This window comes from Vicugna pacos, chromosome 10, assembly GCF_048564905.1.
Source record: "Vicugna pacos chromosome 10, VicPac4, whole genome shotgun sequence".
NCBI lineage: Eukaryota > Metazoa > Chordata > Mammalia > Artiodactyla > Camelidae > Vicugna > Vicugna pacos.
In genome coordinates this window covers 38,505,519-38,533,455 of record NC_132996.1, presented here as the reverse complement: position 1 = coordinate 38,533,455, position 27,937 = coordinate 38,505,519, and the positions used below count along the sequence as shown (strand labels likewise).

At 33.6% G+C, this 27,937-nt stretch overlaps 1 protein-coding gene across 32 annotated transcripts in view; it reads left to right on the top strand.

The window, feature by feature from the left end:
• The window catches only part of SOX6 (SRY-box transcription factor 6), a 626,002-nt gene that overhangs the window by 278,167 nt on the left and 319,898 nt on the right, over positions 1-27,937 (top strand). For all 32 annotated transcript variants that reach the window (XM_072969599.1, XM_072969571.1, XM_072969578.1 and 29 more), the window contains 2 exons: positions 934-1,174; positions 21,518-21,725. In XM_072969599.1, the coding sequence (XP_072825700.1) occupies positions 934-1,174; positions 21,518-21,725 (449 nt within the window). The remainder of the gene's footprint in view (positions 1-933; positions 1,175-21,517; positions 21,726-27,937) is intronic.

Below are 27,937 nucleotides of genomic sequence, written 5' to 3'. Positions count from 1 at the left end.
ATACCACAGCTTCTTTATCCAGTCATCTGTCGATGGACATTTAGTTTGCTTCCACATCTTGGCTATTGTAAATAATGCTGCCATGAACATTGAGGTACATGTAACTTTTTGAATTAGAATTTTGTCCAGATATGTGCCCAGCAGTGGTATTGCTAGATCATATGATTACTCTATTTTTGGTTTGTTAAGGAATCTCCATACTGTTTTCTATAGTGGCTGCACCAAACTACATTCCCACGAACAGTGTAGGAGGGTTCCCTTTTCTCTATGCCCTCTCCAGCATTTATCATTCATGGACTTTTGAATGATGGCCATTCTGACTGGTGTGAGGTGATACCTCATTGTAGTTGTGATTTGCATTTCTCTTGTAATAAGCAATATAGATCAATGGAACAGAATAGAGAGCCCAGAAATAAACCCACACACCTGCGGTCAATTAATCTTCAACAAAGGAGTCAAGAGTATGCAATGGAGAAAAGACGGTCTTTTCAGCAAGTGGTGTTGGAAAAGCTGGACAGCCGCATGTAAATCAGTAAAGTTAGAACACTCCCTCACACCATACACAAAAATAAGCTCAAAATGGCTTGAAGATTTAAACGTAAGACAGGATACCATAAATCTCCTAGAAGAGAACACAGGCAAAACACTCTCTAACATAAATCATAGCAGTGTTTTCTTAGGTCAGCCTACTAAGGCAATAGAAATAAAAGCAAAAATAAACAAATGGGACCTCATTAAACTTACAAGCTTTTGCGCAGCAGAGGAAACCATAAACAAAACAAAACAGACAACCTATGGACTGGGAGAAAATATTTGCGAACAATGCAACTGACAGGGGCTTAAATCCAGAATATACAAACAGCTCATAGAACTCAATAACAGAAAACCAGACAGTCTTTTAAAAAAAATCCATGCTGTTTCCTTTTTCTGCAGAAGAATGTCTTCCAAGCAAGCCACCTCTCCATTTGCCTGTGCAGCTGATGGAGAGGAAGCGATGACCCAAGATTTGACCTCAAGAGAAAAGGAAGAGGGCAGTGATCAACATGTGTCCTCCCATCTGCCTCTGCACCCCATAATGCACAACAAACCTCACTCTGAGGAGCTACCAACACTTGTCAATACCATTCAACAAGATGCTGACTGGGACAGCGTTCTGTCGTCTCAGCAAAGAATGGTAAGCATTTAAAATCTGTCACTAAGTGTGTCTGCTTTATTACCTCATTACAAATAGGTTTTAGAGAAAGCTCAAAATATGTATCATTAGAGTTATTTGTGTTCAGTCCATGAAGCAGCTACCATGTATATTTTTAACATACTAGTAAGTGGGAAAAATTAGAAAATGGTTTGTGGTTAGTTTTTGTCCATTATTAGGTCAAGTTGCCAAAAGATATTTAATTTAACTTTGGGGGAGATTTGGTTATCTTATTCTCTGACTCTCTGTATTTAAGATGATGAACTTGATAATACCCCAAAATTGTTATGATTCAATAAACTGTGGCTGTGTATTAATATTGAAAAATTATATTAAACAAACATGTCTATATAAGTGAGGTCATATGGTGAATACATCTTCAGTGAGGAAATGCAGGTGTTTATCATTTTTAATAGTCATTCTTGATTTATAATAAAGCTTTCCTCACTTATGTGCCTATATATTAATTTCAGAAGGACATACAAAGCTCCTGAGTGTCATTTAATCAAACTGCAGGAGTTTGCCCTAAAGATAGAAACAAAAACATCAAATTCATGTAGTGTATTAGCCAGCTTTCTCATGTTAAATTCCATCTGTAACCATCAAAACAGAAACCATAATAAGTGACATTAAATGTCTAGTTTAAAGCAAAAATATTCAATTTTTTAGCATTTAGAATGGACCAAAATTTTAACATATTAGATTAGGAATTTTAAACCCTGCTTTACATTTCTTAACTTTTGGTTAAATTGATGAAAAATATTTTAAGTGGGAAGTGAGGAAAAGTTTTATTCCTTAATAAAAAATAAGGTAATATTTAAAAATACCTTTACTACTAATAACAAATATTGAAATTCTTGCTTTATGTTTAATGTCTTAGAACCAATTCAAATACTTAATTCCATAATTTATGGAGGCAGACGTTTTTCTTTTTCAGATAATTTTGCAGGCACAATTAGTGCTCTGGAGCAGTGGGTCAGAAGTAGGGGATTAGAAGAAAAATAAGACTGTTCTAGACTAACTTTAGGTTCAAAGAGGACCATCATTATGCAATGAAAGCCACTGAAGGATTTGTTTTCCTTGCATAGGGGGAAGAGAGAAGGTATAATAAAGCAAGGCTAAAAGTCTGTTTTTCTGGCTGAACTTAAGCGGTTCGTTTTACACCTCCAGCAAAGAATGGGTGAAATAGATACCCAGTCACTGCTACTAACTTTTTGGCAAGATAATAAGGTTATGTTTTATTTTTATTTCAACAAATACTTACGAAGCACTTCCTCTGGGTCCAGCATTCTGCTAGGTGCTGGTTGTATAGTGAACAACATACGCATGATTATGTCTTCATGCCTATGTCTAGGAGAGGGAACAGAAATTAAATAAATATATACACATAAATATATAACTAAGATTGTGATATGTGTTAAGAAGAAAAAACATAGAATGCTATGTGAGAACATAATGAGATAAACCTACTTTAGAATGTATAAGAACGCTCTCTCTGACCTGAGGATGATAGGAACTAGCCAGGCAAAGAATAGAGAAAAAAATAGCAGAGGGACATCATGTATGAACCATTTGAGGTGAGAAAAATATAGCTGAGCTTCAGGAAATGAAAGATGGTCCTTGTAGCTGAAGTGTAATGAGTGAGAGTGCAATGTAGCATCAGATATCATTGGAGAGATTGGTAGGGGCTATACATACAACAAGACCTTGTAGATAATATTATGGAAGTGAGATTTCATTCTAAGTGCAATGGAAAGCCATTGAAAGATCTCAGAACATTTCAAAAAGATAATTCTGGCTGTAGTACGAATGAATGGGAGGAAGACAAAGTGAAAGGAAGACCTGCTGGGAGGATATTTCAAAAGTCCAGGTAAGAGATTATGGTGGGTTGGATTAGTGTGGATGTAGATGGGGTAGAGGGAAGGGATGGGTTCAAAATATATTTTGGCTTTTATGCCAATATAGTCATGAACAAATCAAAATAACTAACCTGGAAAATATAGGGTGAGGCAGAAAGAATACAGTTCAATTTTTACTTCTTAAGAGCATTCTTTATTTGTTTTTCTTAGTAAAATTTACTTTGCATATTGACAAGTGCCAGATTGCTTCAGTGAGTTATTCTCAAAGTTTTATGATCTAAAATTTTGTCAGAAATTAAATATTAATAATTTGCTTACCAAATTTATATTAAGTGGGATTTATGGTGGTAAAATAGTTTAAATTTACAATTATGTTACGTTAGTATAAAAGAAATCATACTTGCTGGAAATGTTTTCAAACTTTTGCTCTCTTTTGATATCAAACATTGCTTTCCACTGGAGCCTTTGTGTATTCTGAATGTCTGAAAGCCAAAATATTTTGTTTTAACTCCCACTCTATAGTATTTCCCAGCTGTGTACTTATATGGTATAATAAAAGGATTTAACAAATGGGAAAGAGCAGCTGCATTTGGAAATTCCCTTTGTGCTCTCTTTTCATTTGATAGATTCAATAATGTATAGCAAGTGTAACATCAGACCTGTAATGACTTATACTGCAAGTATCATATCACCAACTGATTTTTCTTTACAGGAATGGAAAACAATAGAAGGATTTTAGGTTTCTGGACAGTCTTGCAAACCTACATATAGTATGTGTGTGTGTGTGTGTGTGTGTGTGTGTGTGTGTGTGTGTGTGTGTGTGTGTATGTGTGTTGGGGTGGGGTGACTGTGACTAGAGTAAAATTTAATAGACATTTTACTTCATTCTACTTTCAAGTAAATATTAAGTCCAGAGGAACTGTTACGAAGTTAAGTGAAACTTACTGTTCTCTTCGGTGGATCCTATTTGTAACTCACTGTAATTAAACTCCATAAAATCATTATGAAGAAATAAAATTTAAAAGAAAGTCTAAAAAACAACAACAAAGATTCTATCAGCAGTTATTCAGTTTTCCATTGCTATTTACTGTCTGTGATAGCCCTCACTCATGAACAGTTAGAAACAGGCATTAAAAGTTTCTTATCTACTGGGTGCAGGGAAGGTTTTACTTTGAAGTATCAAGACCGCAGAGGAGCTTTTCTGTAAGACAGGGTAAAGACAAAGCAGAGAAGTTCTGCTAATCCCTACTTCCTGATTAGAAAAAAAATTTTTAGATGTTAAAATTCAGATTAATTACTTTGATGTTGCACCCCAAAAATATGAGACTACAGAGTTTCAAACAAGTAAGAAAGTTCGTTGTGGCATAAGCAAAGAAGTGGAGAATAGACATTTTAGAGGTCAGCATTCCAAGACCAGTTTAAGATAAAAAAAAATTTTTGTCTGATTTTAATTACCATTCCTTATATTAGACACCAAAATGTTTGATTTTAAATTTGGTGTGCTCTGTTAATTGGCAAGATCCATTTGAAGGCTGAAACATTAGAGTAAATAAGAATTCACTGTCCTTGTTTGCCATGTACAGCCTTCACCATTTCCTTTATGGTACCAGTGTACTAGCACTTTTTTTGCAGAGGAATATTGACACTGTTCCCTGATATGTGTTTTTGCTCCCATTAGAGCTGAATTGTTAGACAGGAATAAATTCACATAATTTTTCATCAAAAATGTATAATGTATCTTTTTTAATGTTAACACACATGAAGGAATATTTGGTGGCTGGCATATGATATTGTGTGTAATGATTATCTGTTAAAGATTTCTTGAGTATGTAGCACCTACTAAGTTCCAGGCACAGGGATTTTCTTGTGAATAAGACAGATACCATTCCCTCACAGAGTGAGACAATTTTAGACAATGATAAGTGCAATGAAGAAAATTAAATAAGAAAATGTGATTGAGAATGGCTGCTTCAGGCAACCCAGGGAAGGTCTTTCTGAAGAGGTGACATTTGAGTTGAGGTTTGAATAACAAGAAGGAAGACAACTATGTAAAAGTTTGAGCGAAGACATTCAGCTAGAGTATATAGTAAGTACAAAACCCTTTTGGTTGATGTGTTTGAGCAATAGGAAACAATGGAGTGCCTGGAGTGGAATGGATGAGGGCGAGAATGGTGTAAGATGAAATCTAGGAGGCAGGCAGGTGACAGATACTATGGGGTATCATAGGCTGCAGTGAGGTGTTTGGACTTTACTTCAAGTGCAAAAGGAAGGTATTGGAAAATTTTAAGCAAGAGTCTACCATGGTTTATGTTTTTAAAAGATCACATTAGCTGCTGTATAGAGAGTGGATTGTGGACGATGATACCAGAAACAAGGGCACCTCCTAGGAAAACTGTTGCAGTAGTGCAGGTGAGAGTTTGATGATGAGTGGAGGAGTGGACAGTTAGGGAGGTTATTCTTTGAGGATTTACTATAGATTCTGAAGAAGACGAGATTCACACAGAGGTTGAGGAGAATATTTTATGTAATATACATGAGGTCAGCAATTTAATCAAGAATGACTAGAAAATGAAGTTGTTGGTACCGGGGAGTGGTGGAGGGGTTAGTCTTGCTCCTGAGTGGTGACTGGTCTTGTGTAAGACAGAACCTTTTAACAGGGAACTGTTCGCAGGTGACTTCTGAGATAGGCTATGGGAATGTGGACTAGGCACCAACAATATCTCTTCTAAGATCCCCAAAGTGACAGGATTTTAACTGGGACCTCCTGCATGTGAACCTGTGTACTTACATGCATGCTCATATTGGTATGTTAAGCCAGAATGGGATTATATGCATCTGGCTTTTAACTACTAGTCTAATTAAGTCGAAATAACCGTACTGGACCCCAGAATTTCAGAACTCCTTGTTTAAAAGATTTACTTAAATTCCCCCAAAGTTTTATCTTCTAGGAAAGTTTTAAATATAAGATTTCTACTGTAAACAAAAGATGCCAATAATATCCTTTGTTGTAACTGAAAGAAAAAAAATAGGCATCTTGAGATATTTAATAAATAACTGTTGGGAACAATACTTTCTTGCTTGCAAACAATTTTTCCTCTGCCTTTCTTGCTTTCAGTCCAGTGAAGTTGCTAATCAACTCTGGAGTGTTCTATGTAGTTGATTTTGAGTCATAAAGATTCTGGTGTAGATTTTGTAGCATTTCTTGGAATGGAGCTGTTGTCATTACATGATAGCATAGTCCATGAATTTGAATGAGGATTTAATCCTTCTCAGCCATGCTTTATATTGTGACAGACTTTAAGAAGATTTCTAATTTTGTTACCTTTTAAAAGATTTTAAAAACTTGAATTGTTGCCAGTTTTTGGTAAGATTTAGTAATTTAAGGTAGTAGGCAGCATCTAAATAAAACTTATTTCTTCATTTTTATTGAGACTGAACTTTAGAAAGTGTGGTGAAATGCACTAGTTCATCTGGTCTGAACTGTATGCAAGATTTATGTGCATCTTCTTGGTACCTGATTAGTCTGTGAAGCACTGAGGGAAAAATCCCATAAACTAGCAAGGTTCAGACTTCTTGAGAAATTTAGTTACACTCTCTTTTTAGGATTTTGGAAGTTCATTCAATTTAAGTAAATTTCAAACTTAGACTTCTGGTAATAGGTGAAAATGTCCATCATTGTCCCTGAGTCATGAAACGACATTCTCCAGGAAACTCTGAGGGAGATTTCCCGTTTTCCATAACTTTGGAACTATGTTAGCACACAGAACTATCTGTTTTTAAACCTATCTCAGAAACTGACAGAAACTTACAATTCAAACCAAAAAATAAAACCCTATCTTATGGCATGGTGTGAGTAGTAAAATAGATAACTAATGCTGTACAATGTTAACACATCGATCACCTTTATGTTTTCACACCCTGCATATGTGCAGTGTTTTATTCCTGCTATTAAAAAATGTATATTTAAAAAAATTCCCCAAACCTGGCTTGTTTAAATTAAACAAAATGACTACTGGTATGCTGCTTGGAAATATCTCAGTATTTATGGAAATTTGAATTATTTTATCATTATTCTTATTGATATAATACATCTTTCTAAATATACCTTTTAGAAAAGTTTTCTTACTTACAGCATATTACCAAAATCTTTATCAAAAGTAGAAACATTAACATGCTATGGAATAGTGGGCTTTTTCCCCTTTGGGCAAGAAGGAATCAGGTATGCATGCTGATTAACACCCTCCAGTCATTAACATGTGATTATGTGGGCTGCATACTGAGCACCTGCCAAAATATAAAAATCCAGTACATCTGTGCAAAGACTTTTTTGCATTTTTAAAAATTTTCACAGTTCAAGGAGAATCAGACCCCAGTATCTTTTCTTTTTTTAAGTGTAATAAAATTGTGAATACAGAATATTTTCAAGGAGAAGGATAAGCCATGTTAATTTTTATTTTAATCTTTCGGGCTGTATAAGATCCAGCAACTGGAGTTTGCAGAGCTCTCACTGTAACACGAAGCTCTTAACGAATTCCATCACTGACATTCACTTACAACTGACAGCATTCCTTCATGTTCATAAGGATTATCTTTTCTGGGATTCAGCCAATATTCCTACAATTTGCTTTATTTTTATGTGATACATTTATGTCTCATAAATATTTTGTTTCATTTCTTTCACCAATATGCTGTTAGGGTACACCTCATCATCATGCCAGGACTGCTCCTGTGGTTTGATTTTTCCTGTCTAATATCCATTTACAAGTATTCCCTCAAGACTAAAGTGTAACTTGGGTTCTATAGCATTTCCAGACATGTAGGAGAAGTCATTTTTTGATAATTATTTAACATAAGACTTGGTTACTAATAGAAAATCTGATATGATCTAGTCTAACAGAACAGCTTGATTGAGCAGGCCTGTTCCACTCAGCTTGTAATTTCTTGATAAATTTAAATGGGATTTGAAAGTAGCAGAAGTTTGTTTTTTTTTTTTAAGTAAGCTACTTGTCAAAGTTGGTCAGTATTAATCATTGGAAGCTGATCACCAGTAATTTTTTGATTAAAGCTGAACTCCACAAGTAAAGTTCAATGTATAGGTTGTTCTGATTAACATACACATTGTTGTACAGAGTTCCTTCTTGCCCACTGATGACCTGGATACATTACTAAAGTGAAATATAGCTGGAATAAAGAAATCTGTACATTTCTGTAATGCTTCTAAACAACATGGTATAGAAAATAACATTTATATTATATAGGATGCAGTCATTTACAAGACTAATTTGAACTTTTTCATGATTGGAGTGAAATATGATTCTTAAGGTCCTTCTAGATGAGCATGAATAAGATGGTGATACCTATATAGGCAGCACGTTGCCTTGGGAGCAGGAACCTGGGATTGTTTTTGTACTCCAGATCTACCTTCTTATTTTAATTTGGAGAGCATTACTTTTCATAAAGTCAACTTTAGCATAACAAATCCTGCTTCCGTAATTCATTCGGAGATGAGATTGTAAGGGTTCTCTTTGATTATTGAGTCAAACCGCCTGCACTAAGCAGGAAAGACCCTACTCTGTTCCCTCTGTGAACGTATCTAATCTTTCTTGAATGCATCTAATAAATGTACCTTAATTACCTTGATATGCAAATTATCCCACTGATTGTCCTCTGCAATAGGTTCTCCTTGCTTTTTAAGAAAAATGTAATATTTATAAAGAAAAACAACTTTAAGCTATTACTTCTTTTGTTAATATAGCTTTCAGTGTTATGAAACATTTATTTTTATACTATTAACCTTTTATGTATTATCTTGGTATTACTATATTCCTGTGACCTCTAGGCATTATTTTTCTAGGTGATGCAAATTGAGTTCAGTAGTATATCTCTGTGTACACCACATTCTCAAATCCAGGTATAAATTACAAACCTTTGCTAATAAAATTTTACAATCAGGTAAAGATTAGAAATGAATATTTATGCATTTCATTTATCTTCTTTATATTTCATTAACACCTTAGAAAATGGGAAACCTTATTTAATAAAGTATTTGGAAATTATTTTGTAAACTTTTACTTTGATTATAATTTAACTCTGATTTGTTTCTACTGACAGTGTATTAAGAATACCTACAATATAATATTCTCAAGTTTATCAAACTTTTGGGAAGAAATGTGCCCTTATTCAACAGTAGATAGATTATTGTGATATAATAGAAGAGATTCATTTACCTTGAAACCCAAAGAATTAGATCATTTTTTGGGAATTACTATTATTTAGGAACTTTTTGATAAGTTCTAGTGGTTAATTAGTAGCTTTTTACATAATTGTGGGTTATCCAGGATTAAACTAATGTAATTCATGAATAAACTGAGAAAAAAATTTGCTGTTGAATTTAGAGTTAATATTTGGCCTTTAGTTATATCAGTCTTTTTTATACATGGTATGGTTCTACCGAAATGCCTTTATTTATTTTTTTGTTCTTGCACTGAATATATTTTGTATGTGAAGTTGATTATAGTTAATTTATTTTGCTTTTTGAAATTGATAGTAAAATTAGATTTCAGCTTTCCTTTTGGCTACTGTTCTCTTGGATCCATGAGGAATAATGACACAGTAGGGCAAGGAATGGATCTGAATGCGAGTTTGGGAGTTTCTGGAAATTGAGAAAAATTAAAGCTCACATCCCACTACCTTCCACAGAGAAAAAAGGATGGGTTGTATGGTTGTAATGAGCCATTTATCCAAGGTCTCTTCAGGTAGAACAATGCACAACCTCCAGACACTGGGGATATCTGATGACAGATTTGATTTCTACTTGCTGCTTTGTGGTAAATCGGTGACAATCTTGTGCCTAGTTTTCCTTTTTCTGGAAATGTAAATACTCATAGATGGATAGATAGATAGATAGATAGATAGATAGATAGATAGATAGATAGATGTTTTATGAGCAACATAGCCTCTGCAGAATCATTTTTAGTCTCTGAACTTGTTCTATCTGTAAAATCTTTAATCAGAGAGCTAGAGATGTTATTTTAAAATTTCTAGATTAGAAGGAGTTTCTTGTAAGCTATTATATACATATTAGAAGGAAATTTAAGGATTTTGTGGTGGGTGAAATTCTCAAAATATATTTAAATATAAATTCTCAAACTATATACTCTCAGTGTGTTTGACATATAGAGCAATCTGTGCTCTAGTTGCTCTTCTTCAGACGAACTAGTCCATGGAAGGACTTTACTGTTAATAGAGCATGATCTCTATTAAGGAACAAACAGATTTGACAGACCTTAATTGGGCTCTGGTACTTTTTAGTGTTAAGATTTATGAAGAATGAAGAGTATACTCTGAGCTATTTCTTTTTTATGTGACCTCAGCTTCATCATTTAAAAATAGACGACCAAGACATAGGTCACTATCGTATTGATATTTGTTTCTGAGGGCTTAAATCCTACTCCTTTTCCTAGTGGATCTGGACTACCTTACTTTTTTCCTAAAACTTTTTGTACCTTTTCAATTTTCGCTGAAGCTACTGTGATACCCTTGCATTTTGTAGGACCCCCCCTTTCCCACAACAGCCCCAGTTTCTGTCATGAATTAAGAGACAGGTTTCTCAGAAGCTGAATTAAATAGAGTTTCAAAGGATTACTCATGCCATATAGTAATTACTCCTCTTTCTTGCCAACTCTGAGCTAGTGTCAAACAACAGGTCTTTGGTACCTTGACTTTCCTAATTTAAAGGCTATTTTCCTAGTTTTGGTAGAGAGTAGGGAGTTTTTTAATTTTGACTTGTTTGCTTTAGTTACTTAATTCTGATGTCTGAGGTTTGTCCACCAACTCGAAGTGCTCTTCATTATTCCTCATTTGGATGACACTTAAGCAAAAATGGGTTCCTGGTGATCTGACTGATACCTGGATCCTGTGATATGCATACAACTTAAGCTTCCTTTGTAGACTTCAGTTAGTTTAAAGCATATTATCTGTTTTGTTGATTGCATGTAAAAATATACAGTTATTTTTGTAAGTGCACTGGTATCTCTCAAATGAGGGAGAAAAGAAAACAACTGCAAAGCAGAAGAGCAAGAGGATAATAAACTTGACATCAGAGCAAGTAGTTACCTCTTAAGAAAAGCTCTATGGAATCATTTGAGAGTCTCCATGCATAGAAACTTGCTCTATAAGAATTTGTCCAATTATACTTCTGAAACCTCTGCATAATCACACCCCTTTTCCCCAGTGCCTCAAATTGTCAAAGAAAACATCCTTTTGATTCAGTGGAAATATTTTCCCTGGGGTTATTTAGAGGAAACATAATTTAGAGGAGAGGTTGTTATTCCATAGAAGGCCTGTGTTTTTTTCTGCCACTAATTTGCTGTGTGACCTTAAGGAAGTCACTTCATATCTCCTGACTTCAGTTTCTTCATCTCAAAAAATGAAAGATTCAAAGCACACAGAAGCAGTCACCACTGGGCTCCACAGCTTATTTTCTGCAGGTGCATGCTAAGGTATTTAGGGGTAAGATGGCATGTGATATCAATAACATACTCTAAAATGGTTTAGCAATATAATTAAGATACATAGACAGATACATACTTACATAGCATATATATGACAAAGTGTTAACCTAATTGTTTAACCTAGCTGATGGCTATAAAAGTATTTATTGTATTATTCTTTCTAGTTTTCTGAATATTCAAAATTTTTTCCTAATAAAATTTCAAATGCCTATTTGAAAAAAGAGAAAGATTTGAACTATAATCATTAGATCTCTTTCTACTTCTAACTTTCTTGATATAAGGTTAAAATTGTCTTAGCCAATTCAGCTTAGCCTGGTAGTGTTGTTTGAGTATCATATGGTAGTTTGAATAATAATGAATTTCCAGATGAAAGTAATGGCCTCGAGTTGGTAGGCACATGAATAAGCTAATTAGCTGAACATTGATAGAATGTTGCTTCATGTGTTGGGGACCTGAGAGAGAGAGAGAGAAACAAATTGTAACATACTCAGAGGAGAATGAGCAGGATGGCTGAACCATAATTTATGAGGAAGAAATTAGGGAAACAGGGATGTTTTGCCAAGAAAAAGAGAAGATATAAGGGTACTATAATAGCTGTGTGTATGTATTGAAAATGCTGCTGTTCTGAATATTCCCATGGAATGGAATAAACTATAGGCTGAAAGAGTAGAATTCGTATTCCTGTAAATAAGAATGTTTGACAACCTTTCGAAGATGGAAGGGACTACTTTGGGAGGTGCTTAATCTTCTATTAATAGAGGTGTTCAAGGAGAGACCAAAAATTCACTTGTCAAGGGTATTCTAACAGTCACCATCACTACCACCACCACCACGCCATCATTTAATGAGCCCCGTCTAAATGTTTTATTTTTATTAGTTTATTTTTCATGACAGCCTTATGAGATAGGTTCTGTACTGCTGTTATTATCACTCCCATTTTATAGATCAGGAAGTTAAGGCAGAGAGAGGTTAACTAACTCTGGGCTATATGAGAGGTGGACGGAAAACCTAGGAAATCTGGCTCAGAGAGTCTGTACTTTGTTTACTATCATACTACTTTGTCTTGCACAGGGAATTCAAGTACTAGATGGGGTTGAGCAGTTGGATTTTTAAGGACCTTTGAATCTTGAGATTTTGATTCTGTATTCTGAAAGCATACAAATGATGCAAGGCTTTTCTATGTGCTTGTCTTGAGATGTTTAGAGACTTTAATATATTTTCTATATTTACTCTGTACACTGTATTTACTTCCATTTATTAAATATTATGATAATGAGGCCATTTAAAAACTTTTGGTGTTGTATGTTTCTTTGAATCAAAATAACATTTTAAAAACAATAGCTTTTTCTTCTTAGACTTCAGGACTTGTGTAACATTTTAGCAAATATTGGTAACAAACCTATATTCTGACACATCATGAATAAATTTATTATTATGAATATTATAATAATAGTGTAAAGTGGCATGATACTATTCCAACTTTGAGGATGCTATGTAAATATATTATACCAAGTATCAGTTTTAATAAAAGAGAAAAAGAAGACATTTCATTTTACTATTAGATCTAATGATACTTTTGTCAAGAATAATCTGTTGGTAATTGGAACCAAATTCAGTATTTTCATTTATGTAACTTCTTTAATCTGTTTTTCCTTAAAATATGTCACATGAGAAAAAACATAAGTTTTCCTCTGAGAAAGAACTTATAAATGTTTGCAGTTTAGTTTTCAACACATTAAGAAAGTTGGATATCCTTTGTTAGCAAGAAGTGATTGACATCTAGATTAGGTAAAGCATTTTTCATCAGTTACCCAATAACACTATGGCAGAATGCCTCTTATACAGCACAGTTGGCTGGTATTTTTGGTTTGTCAAAAAAAAAATTATTTAAAGTGGGGAATCAGAAAAAAAGCAGTACATATATAGTAGAGTATAACTCAAGATAATATATTAAATATACATATACATATGTAATTTATGTAATATAACTTAAACACTTATTTGAAATTTAAAATATATAAATGCGGTGCTTACCAAGGTAGATGGAGTCATCTGTCCTAGAAGAGAAGATCAATCACTGACATGGTTGAATTGTCTGTATATGGTGATTTAAAGAAAACAGAAACAGCTTTTAGTTGGTTTTTAATTGTTTTTAATTTCTTTATAGACATTGCATCCCTTTAATTCCCTCCTGATAGTCAAAGACTACCGGGAACACACCCACAGTTAAGCAAATTGGGTTTATCACTCATTGCAGTAGGGAGAACTCACACCACAGAGAACCATGGAGTGTCTCAGTAAGAGAGTGTTTGAAAGAACTTTTTTAGGATTTAGGCTTTGTTTGAGTGATTTGGAGTAGTGTCTAAAGAAGCAGATGCTTGCTATAGATTGGGGGCTGTCAGAAATCAGGGACAAATCTATAATTGGGTATGTCAATAAGTCATATAGGAAGGACAGATTAGAGTGAGTATAAAGCTGTAATTGGAGAGGCAGTATAACTAAAATGGAAAACAAAGCTAAACAAAAATGACAACATATAACGCAATAAGAATGAACACACTTATTTCAGCCTTGCTAATAAGTGGAGGAAAGGGTAAGAGAGAATAATATTCTGTCTCTAAAATTACATTGGTGACATGTAGGGAAGTGGATTCATGCCACTGCTTAGAAAAGCCATTTCCCATTCATTTCTTCCAATTTCAGTGACTTCCACCTATATGTGGGTTTCAACTCTTTTTATGTAGGGCAAGATTACTTTTCTGATCTATGGTCTCTGTCTGTCTCTATTCCTGACGTCTTATCATCTGACTTTTGCAACCTCAGTCCATTTGTATTTTCTACTTGCAGTATGGCTGTCCATTCACATTCCTGGTCAAGGTGCAGCTGAAAACCCAGCTAAATTAGAGCTGTAGCTGCTCCTGGACAGAGTAGAGATAATCCATATGCAGTTAGGTTAAGTGGAAATTGATAGTATCCTTAGAAAAGCTAGTTACAAATGTTGATATTATTGAAGCTTTGTGAGGGGCTAGATCCTAGTGGAATTAGTTAGGGGTGACTTTATAAAGAAGGTAATTTTGATCATTGATATTGATGAGAGTAATGTAGTTCAGAGATCATTATTCCACTTAGATGAACAGAATAATGAAAACCTAAAAATGGTGCCAGTGATTATCATGATTGTATTTTCAGAAATGAAAATTGAAACCAAATATAATTGGACAAAGGACATTTTAATTTAATAATAAGAGTAGGTATCATTTATTGAGTACTTAGGTGATAGGCACTGCCCTGAGTCCTTTTTTCCTTTCTCACAGCAACAATTTGAGGATATAATTATAACTCCATCCTATAAAAAGGCAGAGTCTAACTCCCAAACCTTTGACTATGGGTAAGCTTTGGTGACTTACTATTGAATAGATTGCATTGACAGTTATAGGGCATGATTTCCCAGACTAGATTAGAAACAGCGATACAGCTTTCATCTAACTCATGCATTTTTCGAGGAACTATTTCTGAACTACCCCCCTAACTACCTCCTGAACCATGATATAAGAAGTACAGCCAGTTTGAAGCCAACATACTGGAGAAAAAAGATCCTGTGGAGAGATCACGTAGACATAGAGGAAGATATCTAAGGAACCCCAGCTTCCAACCCTGAGCTCTTTAAATGTTCACATCCTTGAGTAGAGAAGCCTTTGAGATGACTCCAGCCTTAGCCACTGACTTAATGGGAACCTCATGAGAGACCTTGAGATAGAATCACCCAGCCCAGATGCTCCTGAATTTGTGACCCATGGAAACCATTAAAAATAATAAATTACTATTGTTGTTTTAAGCACTAAGTTTTAGGTTTTTTTTTAAAATAAATAGATAACTAATACAAGGTATTTTGGTAATTCCTGGATTAGGATTAATGATGTAGTGGAATTCCTGTCTCAAAAGTAGGTAAAGCTCCTCTCTGGAAATACAAGGGAAAGTTTTAGAAGGTAAGTGTTATTGAAATTATGGCATGTTTTACTGTTGAGAGTGATTTTATAGTCCTGTGGAAAGGAAAAATCACTGGATTGGGTGTCAGAAAATCTACATTTAGATTTTAGCTCTTCCAGTTCTACCTGTGTGATGTGGGAAAAAGTACATAACTTTCCGAGTGTTAATTTTCTTCTTGCTGAGAATGAAAATGTAGAACTTTGGTATTCAGTTCTTGGCAACATGTTTTTAGAGCAATATTTAGAGTCTGGAATGTATCAGAGGAGAATGATGAAGGGTCTGGAAACCATGTCAAATGAGAAATAGGTGTAGAAACCAGAGGGATTTCACCTAGAAAAGGACTATTAAGTTAATCCCTCCCTTAAGATGCTTTGAACAATTGTAACTTGGAAGAGAAAATAAATTGATTTTATGTATCTTTTGAGGGCAAACAGGAAATAATGGGTGATAATGATTAGAATCTAGATTTTAGCTGATCAAGGATTCCTTTTTAAATAATTAGATTTATCAGAAAATATTATTTGACAGACTAAAACTGAAGAAATGCCAAGGAAAGAAATCTTCATTATTTTTTCTGGGTTCAATATAAGGAAACTATAATATTCTAATTCTCTAGACATTTTCAAGAAGGCAAAACTCTGTTCTCTTAAATTCTTTTTAACATTTCCTCCAAGTGTCTCTTTATAAAATGATTTTTGTTCTTCTTTATTACTTGAGCAATATGTACATCAATGTTTATTAATGATAAATTGGAAAACACAAATAAGCAACAAAGGAAAGAAAAATTACCGACAATCTCATCACCATTTAGAAATCACTATAAATAATTTGGTGTATATCTTCCAAGTTTTTTTTTTTAATGACCACATTTACCCTGCACACATATAACAAAATTGAAGTTACATACTAAATACTACAATACATCTGTTTGTTCATTTAATACATCTTTTCTTGTAGATAAATTATTTCTACAACTTTTTAGGTATTCATATGAAACCTTGAAATTAGTATTTATTTTCTGATTAAAAGTGTTATTTATGATAGAACACTTGTAAAATATAGGTAACCTCAAAAAGAAAAAAAAATGACCTATTATTTCAATACTTAGAAGAACAATAACGTTTTGTTGGGTAGTCTGTTGTCTTTTCTTCTGTACGTAATTTTTTCTTAAAAAAGTATATTAATGTTTCTCACTAACATACTTTTTACTGGTAATATGTTCTGAATAGTCCCACATCATTAAGTTTTATGCAAAAATGTGATTTCCAATAATTTAAAATTATTCCACCATTTGGATAAAACCATAATGCCCTCAAATAATCACTACAATTTGACATGCAAGTTGCCGCTCATTATTCATCACTATAAACATCACCAAATTTAACATATATAATATTGTTTTGAATGACTATGCGGTATTCCATTGTGTAGCTATACCATCTTTTACTGAATGAATGACTTATTTTTTAATATCTCAGTTCTTAACGTTTTGTTTAAATAAGCAATCCTGTCATTGCCAGAGCAAATATTTACCCTTATCCTTAATTTTTTGATTATTTTTGAAATCTTTGGTGAATAGTTGTTTCATCAGCCAACAGTGTTCTTAACATTTTGCTTGATATTTTGGAGGCAAATAGAAGAAGCATAAGACATGACCCCAAATCCTTTAAGAGCTAAAATTTAGTTGCAAATATGACTAAAACATGCAAAATAGTAATGAATAATTTATTTTAGTATATTATTAAATGCTAAGTTGCATGGTTCTGATTAAGTGTTTCGATGTGTAGTTCAGTGGGTAGGAGGATAGTGAGGCCCAGAAGTCAGGGAGGACTTCAAGGATGGAAAGCAGTTTGATCTGAGCTTTGAAGAGTGGGTTGAGTTCATAGTCAAAGAGAATGTAGTACATTTTAGGGGAAAGGAGCAAACTCACAGAGGCTCAAAAATTTGAGTATGCTTGCTGTATTCATAGTACTATGAGAAGGCTTTTTAAGTTTAATGTTATTTTAATGCCATTGCTATGCAATCAGTTTTTAATAACTTCTGAAATAGCTAAGCAATATTTATTTAATCTGTTTTTTTCAATTTTATTAAGAAATAATTGACATGCAATATTGTATTTGTTTATGGTATACAACATAATGATTTGACATATGTATATATTATGAAAGGATTACCACTGTAAGTTTAGTTAACATCCATCACCTCATGTATGTTTTGTTTTTAGTATTTATAGTCATCTACATATAATTTTTATACTGTGTTTAATCAATTTCCAGAGAAATGCTCTGTAGGTAATCTGAATCAATATTGCTTTAGTGTGTGCATTGGTTCTGGGATCCTTTTAAATAATATTATGAAATTCTCTTCACTGTTAGGTTTGGTGGGGCCACTGAGGTTAGGGGTTGAGAGAAAACAAACTTATCATAGATTTCTTTGAATGACTTAATGCTTATTTAGGGTCCCATATGCTCTGCTTTTTGTGATGTTAATGTGTTTAGTCATGTTATACAGTGGTTGTTTTCACAAGAAAGATCAAAAGAATAGAAATAATTTCCTTTATGTTATTTAAAAAAATCACAAATAACCAACTTTCAAAAAATTTCATAATTATATCTATATGATAATATTAAGGCAAAGCCTGTTTATTTCATTACTTTCTTAGGGATTAGTGTTTCTTAAATTAGGGTGCATCAGAATTAAAGGACCTGTGCATCAGAATCACTTGGATTGTTTATCAAACTTCATATTCTTGGGTCCTGCTTTTTGGGGTATGGGAGGAGGTGAAGCAATGTGTATTTTAACATAGTTGCCAGGGAGTTCTGCACATTAAAGTTTGAGAAGCACTGCTTTAGGAAAATACCATCTCAAATCTCTCCACAGCTGTGCGGCAATGACAAGTATCAATACTCAGTGGATACTGTCACTGGGCATCTTGCTTCAACTGGTAGTTCATAGTTTGTTTTTAGGAAATTACGGAGTAAGTTGAGCTTTTCTTCACCTTAAGAACGCTTACTTAAAAATTACTTATTCCTCAGAACAAAAACTAGAGATGCTTTGTCATGTTTCTTTTTCTAATTTGACATTATTGTCTTTTATTTAACAGTTATCTCTTCATTGTAAGTGTTTGGATTTATGTGCTTCTTTATTCAGATGAATCGACTATAGATAGGCCTCCTTCCATTCATGAAAAGCCAATATGTCTTAAGTTTTAGAAAGTTAAAAAATGAGGACCAGAAATGGTAAATTTTGCCCCTTTCCATTGCTCCTAAAAATAGTATAAGATGACTTATATGACTTAAGTCATTTATGGTTTCATCTACTTGCCTATGTTGCTGCCTTGGTGACATGTTGAAAGTACTTCTTGTTGCTTTCTTGGAGAAATCATGACTTTTTAACTTCTTGGTGGTGTTGGGCCACCTTGCACAGATTATAGAGCTGAGGACAGTGTGGGTCATTGATGTGGGAACCCATTGTTATTGTCTGAGTGGGGGATAGCAGTGACCACATTCCATGAGTAAAATAAGGAATGTAGTCTATCTAACCAGTAAGTGACATTGGTAAATAAGATTGTTTGAAATTAGTCCTGAGAGAAGAAAATTGTATTGTGTGCAGCCTAAATGCTCTAAGGACAACTGTTACTCAGGCTAGAGAGATACTTCTAGCATCTTTCCACTTCAATTTGGGAATGATGGGAACATTCTCTTTATTATGATCAATGGTAAGTTACTTGTAGGTAACCACTTTTACGTAACTGTTATCTTGAATTGGTCTTCAATCTCTTAGGTTGAGTCAGAGTTTGTTTTTGAATTATAGGCAATGATATGAGACTAATTTGCATCTGAAATGAAAATGATCGTAGCATAATTGATCAAATGGTGATTTTGATTCAAAAAAGTCTGGGTCACATTTCTGATAGGAACACTATTAGGAGTTCAAAATGGTTTTGGCAAATATAACTCAGTTTTTGTTTGCACAAAGTGGAAAATGAACTGGCTATTCTAAGGAGCCATGTACTAACTATGACTGGCATCTAAAAGAAGAGGTTCCTATACATCACTTTACATTAAATGAAATACAACATATTTCCTGGGGAAAGAAAAGATCTAGGAACAAGGTTAAGAGGAGCTCTCTTTCCTGCCCTGGCCCATTTATCTTATCCTGTTCAGTTTATTTCAACACAAATGTAATATGCATCTGCCCAGTGCTTGGCACCATACAAACAATGGGAAAGTGGAAGAAGTTAATATTTGGCTCACAGTATTTTAAAACAGCTTTATTGAGATATAAAATACCCAGACCACACAATTTGCTTATTTAATGTGTATAATTCAATTGTTTACAGTATATTCACAGACTTCACAATACGCAATTTAGTTCAAGACTAGTATATTTTTTCCTAAACAATTCCTTAAGTCCAGAAGGGAAAAAAACCTCTTTGGCTCCATTACTAGATCTGTTCCTTCTGTCAGAATAATGGTCCCTACCATTTACCAAGGCACCAATGGCAATGAGCTCGGCACTGCGCCTAGTTGTTCACATACGTTATGTCATTATATGCTACCTAATAACCATGAAAATAAGTTTTATTCCCACCCTATATACAATAACAATAATTCCTTAATACCTAGCATTTATTTGACACAATTATTATCTCATTTAATGTATATGGAAATGTAATTCTCTAGACATCATTTTCCTTTCTTCCCACTCTCCTACCAGTGATTAACTCTGTAACTTTTGCCTCATGCTTCTCTCTTTAGTTCTTGATGCTTGCTGGGCATTTTTTTTTTTTTTTAAGAAAGAGAGATATATAGGCACAATTAACATTTTCAAGCTTCTGATTGGAATTACAAAGGCTAGATGCTTTATTTATTTCACACAATAAAAAATTTTCTTTATTGGGAAAGAGAATACGCATGCACAGATTGATAAGGTGAATGCAAGACTGCTGATGGTCTATGGTCACATAATGGTTGCTTTAAACTCTCAGCTCTGCTTGAGAGAGATATAAAAGCCTTTTCTTTTTATAAACTCTTAGGTGTTTATTATTTGCAATCTATTATTTTCTCATTGCAAGTGGATCTAACCCTCTAACCAATTAGCTAACTTCTCTGTACTATGAAATAATTCTTGGACAAGTGTTTCTGTAACAAACTTGTCCTCTTGTTAAAAACAAATTAAAAACAAACCATTTTTATAATGCCATGTGAAAAAATGTGTGTGACTAAGTGCTGAAGTATCAGTGGTAAGGGTAAGGAATAGAAAGAGATTTCTGTAACTTTGATAGACATATATCTAGAAAAAAATGATATGTCTCAAACCCAGTACCCCAAAAAATTCAAGTCGGCTAACTTTCTCATGCTGATTGAGGTATTTTATATCCTCTCTGGTGAACAGTTAACATTGGATTTTGAAGCTAATTTCTCTACTAGTTCTAAATTTAGAGATTTTTTTTTGGTGATGTACATATTTTTGTGGATGTGGGAAGAACATTGCTAATACAAGTGCTAATTAAAAGAAAAACTTTTCTGTGTATATGTCCATGAATGACTGAAAAATTGTGCTGAACACTGGAATTTGACACAACATTGTAAAATGATTATAAATCAATAAAAAATGTTAAAAAAAGAAAAACTTTTCCAATCCTAATAACTAATAATTAAATCTGGACTATTTTAAATGAAGGATATAAATGAGTAAGAAGTTAAAGTATTCTTTTAAAAATTTAGTTGTTGCTCCGCTTAGGCTGCTTTCTAATTAAAAAAAAAACAGTTGGAATCTGCAATTCCAGATTAATTCCTTTATTACCTCTATAGTGTTTAGTATTTTTTTTAAAGCAGAGATAGTTAATATATTTTATTTGTCTGTCTCAGCCTCAGCCTCTGTCATTCTGAGTTTGGGATTTTTCACCAATGATATGCAAAGAGACATGTTCTAATGGTTTTTATTTTATTTTGTTTTTCCAGGAGTCAGAGAATAATAAGTTATGTTCCCTATATTCCTTCCGAAATACCTCTACCTCACCACATAAGCCTGACGAAGGGAGTCGGGACCGCGAGATAATGACCAGTGTTACTTTTGGAACCCCAGAACGCCGCAAAGGGAGCCTTGCCGATGTGGTGGACACACTGAAACAGAAGAAGCTTGAGGAAATGACTCGGACTGAACAAGAGGGTATGTGTGGACTTAACTGTTGGCTTTATTCTTTTAAAGATTCCAGGCCTTAAAAAATGAGTGGGATTTCAAGGGCCAGAGAAGTGCATAATTGGCACTAGTAAGGAAAAAGTTATTCAGAGGTTACCATGGTGATGGCAGATTGTGATCCATTAGAAGTGTTAAGCAGATAGCTCCATTTTTCTAAAACTTTGTGCATTTTACTTTGTTCTTAGTAATAACAAACCAAGGTTTTAAACTGACTATAAGCCTTGCTTTGCAGAAAGGTAGTATGGGAGTTTTCCCAGCTACAACTTTAGTTTTCATTTTTTCTCCTCTATTTCTTTTTGATGAATAGTGTTTTATTATGAAAATATCAACTGTTTAAAGAGGAAAAAACCCTATTATTTCTCCTTATTTTTATAAATATTATAAATTTATAAATATTATTATTTTACCTTCAAATGTTGTGGAATTGAGAGTTTAGAGTTTCTAATATTGTTAAACCTAAATGTTCAAGGGGGACGTTCTTTGACATATGACACCTACTGAAACATTCCACATCTACCTTTTCTGCTCTCTCTACAAGAGTCCACTTAAGTGCACCTACGTCCTAAAAAGCAGATGAAAGAAGACTCTCTAATTTATGTTTAAACTAAATAAATCAAGTCTAAGTGATTGCTATACTATGTATTTTCTTTCATTTTTTTATATACAGGTTTTAGGCTTTAAAATGTAGGGTACTTAATGGCTCAGGATTATTACTAATATTGTAAGTTAAATTTAGACCTCCGTGGCATTGTAGGGAACTGGGGATATGATATAAGGGAATTTTTTATGTAACTTAATTTTATTCCTTTGAGGACTCAAAAGTTAAAAAATTTCAAATTAATTTTTGTGATGTGTCCACTACATCAGCAACTTTTGTGGAAGTTTCTAAAATGTATTACATGCTTCCCTGTCTTACTAACCAGATTATATGGCACAAAATGTAAATTTGTTTTGATGACTCAGGGTAATAATGCAGTAGCCTATGAACTCCAATACCTAGCTAACAGTCATGTGACCCTGGGTAAGTTCTTCAATCTCCCTGAGCCACATATTGAAATTTGGTATGGTACCAATACCTGACTTCTTACCTCAAACATTTTGAGAATTAACTATAATAATTAATATAAAGTACACTATGAACTGTAAATTATATAAATTTGAGGTATTATGATGATTATTATATTTTAAATGTAATTACTTTCCCATGGTATAATATAATGATTCCCAAGAGATCATTGAATTAATTAGGACAGTTTGGTTTTATAGTCATTTCTCTGCAATTATGAAATTTTGGAGTTCTTGTATCAGCTTGAAATAGATATCTTTTTTGGTGTGTGTGTGTGTGTGTGTGTGCGCATGCATTGGTTTCTTTTCCATTATTATCAGGTTACTTCTTGTTACTTCTTGCTTAGTTGTGAATAATTTCTAATTTGCTTCTTCTATTCATCTACCAATTATGAAATTAGATGGTCATAACATTCTGGACTATATTTAGAATATGCACAAATATATCTGGGTGAGCTGCTGAGAGATTCTGGGTAATATAAATGATCTTTAGTGTATGGACTTCATGTTGACTCTTCTAGCTGCTCAGAGATTTTATATTTCTCATTCTTGGCTATGTTCTGGAATAACTGAGGCTGCCAGATTAATAAACTGAATAAATGAGATTGGTAGATTACTTTTGTGATTCACCAAAAAGATGATTTTAGTTCTTTAAGAAAGTGGTTTTCAAAGTACTTTAGAAGGCTCTATTGTGTAAAAATTAAAAAATTGATTTGTGATTATTCTTTTGGGGGTGAGGGTCTGGACTGCTAGGGAATTTGAAATCATTCTTCTCTTACAAGTAATAATAATTAGTTTTTTAGTCTTCCTCTTCATTACTGAGTGTTATAGATTTGATACAAGAGAGACACTTGCAGGATGAGACCTCTCATTCAAGAGTCTTTTATCGTATTTTTACTGTGGAAGAATATTTTTATGTACTTCACAGAACTTTGTTTTCTACAGTAAATATATTTTAGGCATCAGAAACTCAGGCATTTTTAGTGTATATTAATATATATAATATTTTAAGGATAAGTATGAAATGATAAAAAGCATGCTCACCAACTTTACAGAATTCAAAAATCTGGGAGGAACACTGAATATAATGTACAAAAGAAACAAAGCTAAAGTTTTGAAAAACTGAAAATATAAATTTAAAACTAGTCTATCAAGATAAAATTTAATAGATTTTACTGTCAAGTCCAGAGGCTGTGACCAAAATTCCTATCTGCACAACTAATTACTGAAGGAAATTTAAATAGCAGACACATGAATTAAAAAATATGAGTTTTAGGTGACAGAAAGTGCAGTGGGGTTAGCATGGTGAATATTGCCAAAATTGTCTGTGATATCTCAGTCAGCATTACTGGAATTACAGTATGTAGCATTCAAGAAGTGGTAGTATCATTGAACTCCCTGCTCAACAGAATGCATCTGAAATATTGTGTTGAGTTGAGAATTACTATACTTTAAGATGGATTCAAAAGCATTGGGATATTCTCAGAGGAAGACAATCGACATGATAACGGAAACAGAAATGTATAATAAGAGGAGTGACTGAAGGAACTAGTAATATTAACCCTAGAGAAAAGAAGATCAAGGATGACATGATGGTTGTCTTTAAAAATTAGTCATATAGAGGAGGGATTGGGTTTTTCTGTCTAGCTCCATGAAGATAAAATACGGATCAGTGACAAGAAGGTACAAGGAACCAGATTATCATTTATAACAAGACTAATGGTCTAACAGTGTAGCTATGTACAGAATAATCTTTGGAAGATAATAAATTGTCTTTGGAAGTACAAAGCAATCTTAATTGACATTTTAAAGCTATTGTAGAGGACAGAAGATTGCTCTTTTTCCAATGCCAAGACTATGACTTTTTATAAACAATATGCTTACATAATATTCTATAGTTCACGGTTTATTTTTTAAACCCTATTCAAGACTACATAGTATAATGATTATTTTTCTAAAAAGAAGTTTTTCTTTTTATTTTGTTATATTAGAACTGAGATATTCTTACTAGCTTACTTTTTTTTTTTTTTTGGTCATTGATTCCTTTGGTGGCTTGGTGAAGCCTATGGGTCCTTTCTTATTTTAGATGCATAAAGTAAAATCCATGGAATTATAGAGAAAATGAATTATATTAAAATATTAAATAATTTTAAAGTTTTGTGACATGGTATGTTTACTACTGCATTAAACATAATATCTAGTGGAGGAACTAAAAATATAATTTTGAAGTAGTGATAAACATAAAAGATATTTTGGGGTATCTTCAACAAGTACAATGTGAAATAAAAATATATTGTGATTCTGTGGATTACAATGTCATACATAGTATGAACTCATGGTTTGTTGTCTGCATCTATAATTTAAAGAAACACAAAATTTCAGTTAAAAGTTGGTGAAAAAGGATTTTTTTTCCATCTGAGTTCACACACCTCCTGAATTCTGTAGATAGACTCTTGGGATTTGTGGACCCTAGGTTAAGAACTTATATACTATAGGATATGGCACACCTATAGTGAATAAAACAATAGTCTTTAACTTTAAAGAGTTCATATTCTAGAAAGATATATGAAACATATACAGAATAAACTCTAATTCAATGTCCAATATATGATAAACTCCATGAGAGCTATATAGGTAAAATGTTATAGGAGTTTACAAGACAGATTATACCTGCCTAGGAAGCCATGGAAATTTTCAGTAGGAAAATGGATCTTAACTGGTCTTAGAGGATGAAAGGATTTATATAGGTAGAAATGGAAGGGAGGGACATTACAGTCAAAAGAAATGGGCAGAGAGCTTTAAAACAGCCAGGAGTTCAGGTTCTAATTTAAAGTATGTGAAGATGGATATGGGATATAAGACTGAAAAGGTAGGTTCTGTTCAGATCACGGAGGCCCTTAAATTCTTTGCTAAGGAGTTTGAACTCTACATTGAAAGTTATGGAGGAACCATTGATTACTTTTTAGCACAGTAACATGATGGATTAGAGCTTTCCTCCAGGAATGTTAAGCTGGCAGCACTGTGTCAGATCTATGGCAGTGCGGAGAGACATTAAGGAAATTGTTTCAGGATAGAGATAATGAGGGCCTGAACTAAGGAAGCAGAAACAAGAAAGGAAGAAGGGGTGCATATGGAAAAGACATTAGGATATAGAATTGTTGGGACTTGACATTTAAAGTGAGGAGATCAAGAGAGAGGAATGGTTTAAAGATAACTCAGTGAATAGGATGATGGTACTACAGTTAATGGAAATAAAAGAAGTAGAGCAACATGTTTTGGAGAATGGAAGCAATGAGGATCTCTATTTTTTATTTTGAATTTGATTCTTAATTTTAATTATCCGCTTAGAGCAATAGAACAGAACAGTATAGTGGGAGAACAGAAATAATTAGAGAAAAGATCATTAATAAACTTCTGATAGATTTCTGATTCTATAATAATTATATTCTAGGTCTTAAGAGGTATAATAGCTCACCAAAATTTGACTGGCTTTGACCTTTTAAAGCCTCGTCTCCTCATTTGGGAAATTCCTTATCCCATGGGACTTATAGGAACTTTCAAATGCATTAATCACGTCTCCCTCACTTCTGCTTTCTGGTTTGAAGGCTATACTTCATGAGTGACAAGCCTGTGTGATTGACATAATAAATGACCTTTTCTGAGTCATTCTTGTCCTGGAGAATGTTTTGACTCTATCAGACTGAGTATACCCTCCTCCTCACTTCCCCTCATATTCAGGAATTAATCTATAAAAAGTTTATCTATTATGGTCTATTTTAAAACAATATATACATGATAAAACAAAAACTCCACATCGAATAGTGAAGTTTTTCCCTTACAGGCTGATTCTTTCATTAACCAAGTAACTGTCCAGTATTTTATCTGCCATTCTCTCAAGAGGTGTCGTTTCCAAAGCAGTGATTTGACTGGATTGCTGAAACACTGATGAACAAAGGTGTTCTGTCTGAAGTGCCTCTTCTGAAAGTGAGATTTGTGGGAAAATAGGGGAGGCTTCTGTTTTGCTGTAAATTAAACCCTGATTTTTCTGCCATAGACAGATAGATATGTTGGTAGGTAGGTAGACAGATGCATGGAAAAATGGATGGATGGATAGAATGAAAGAATATCAGAATCTACCTTTTAAAACACTGTTGGCATTGGTGGGTATAATATGCAGAAAGACTTTGATTAATAGATTCAGGTTAAAGTGCTTCTAAGACAAAAATCTTTCAGCTAGGATTAAATGATGAATCTTAGTTATCCTTGTGTCACCCATCTTGTTGCCAGTGTAGCTGGGCTCTAGCATAAGCGACAGTTGTCAGAAAATGAATACTTTAAAAAGGACTTCTATATCTAAATACATATATTTAATCAGAGAGTTCTTTGGCTTCTGAAAATAAGTTGTCTAATGAGAATTTCATTTGAGCAGCTGCGACTGAGGAGGTCAACAGGCATTGCCTAGGAGAATATGGCCCAGCTGGTTAAATCTGGTTGTTGTCGTGATTTAAATGGTCAAGTGCTGCTTGTAATCCAGGACCGTCTGTTTGTAAAGGGAAGAGTGAGTGCTTCAGCATAATGTACAGCTGTTTTAATCTCTCTTTAATAATAGTGCTTCAGCCACTATCATGTCTTGTATATCATACTACTAAGTATATGATCCTAGGCCGGGTGAACCGGTTTGGGTCAGGTTCTGGAATCCTGTGAGACTGCAGAGAAAGGGATACAATGATATAAACCTCAAATCTAACAAAAGAAGATTTTCTTTCTGACTTTTTGCTCTTTTAAAAGACTTATTTTTTAGGTAATAATTATTTTGATCAAAAGAGAGCGATAAAGCTTGTAGTTAGATAGAAATATTAGAATAAATGAATTCTCTATTTATTAGAATAAATATTAGAATAAATGAATCCTCTAGACTTAATGGAAAGTATGCAGGGTTTAGGTACAGTTCTGTAGGATTTATGTTGGTCAGAAATTAGAGTATTTGTCCAGTGAAATTGTGTGCTTCAAGATATTGTGGTAATGAAAGTATGTAGATTCATTTGACTGTGTATATAGAGAAAGGGCAGGAGCATTTGAGCTGTGGATTCCTGATGGGATAGGCTTTCCAATGGATT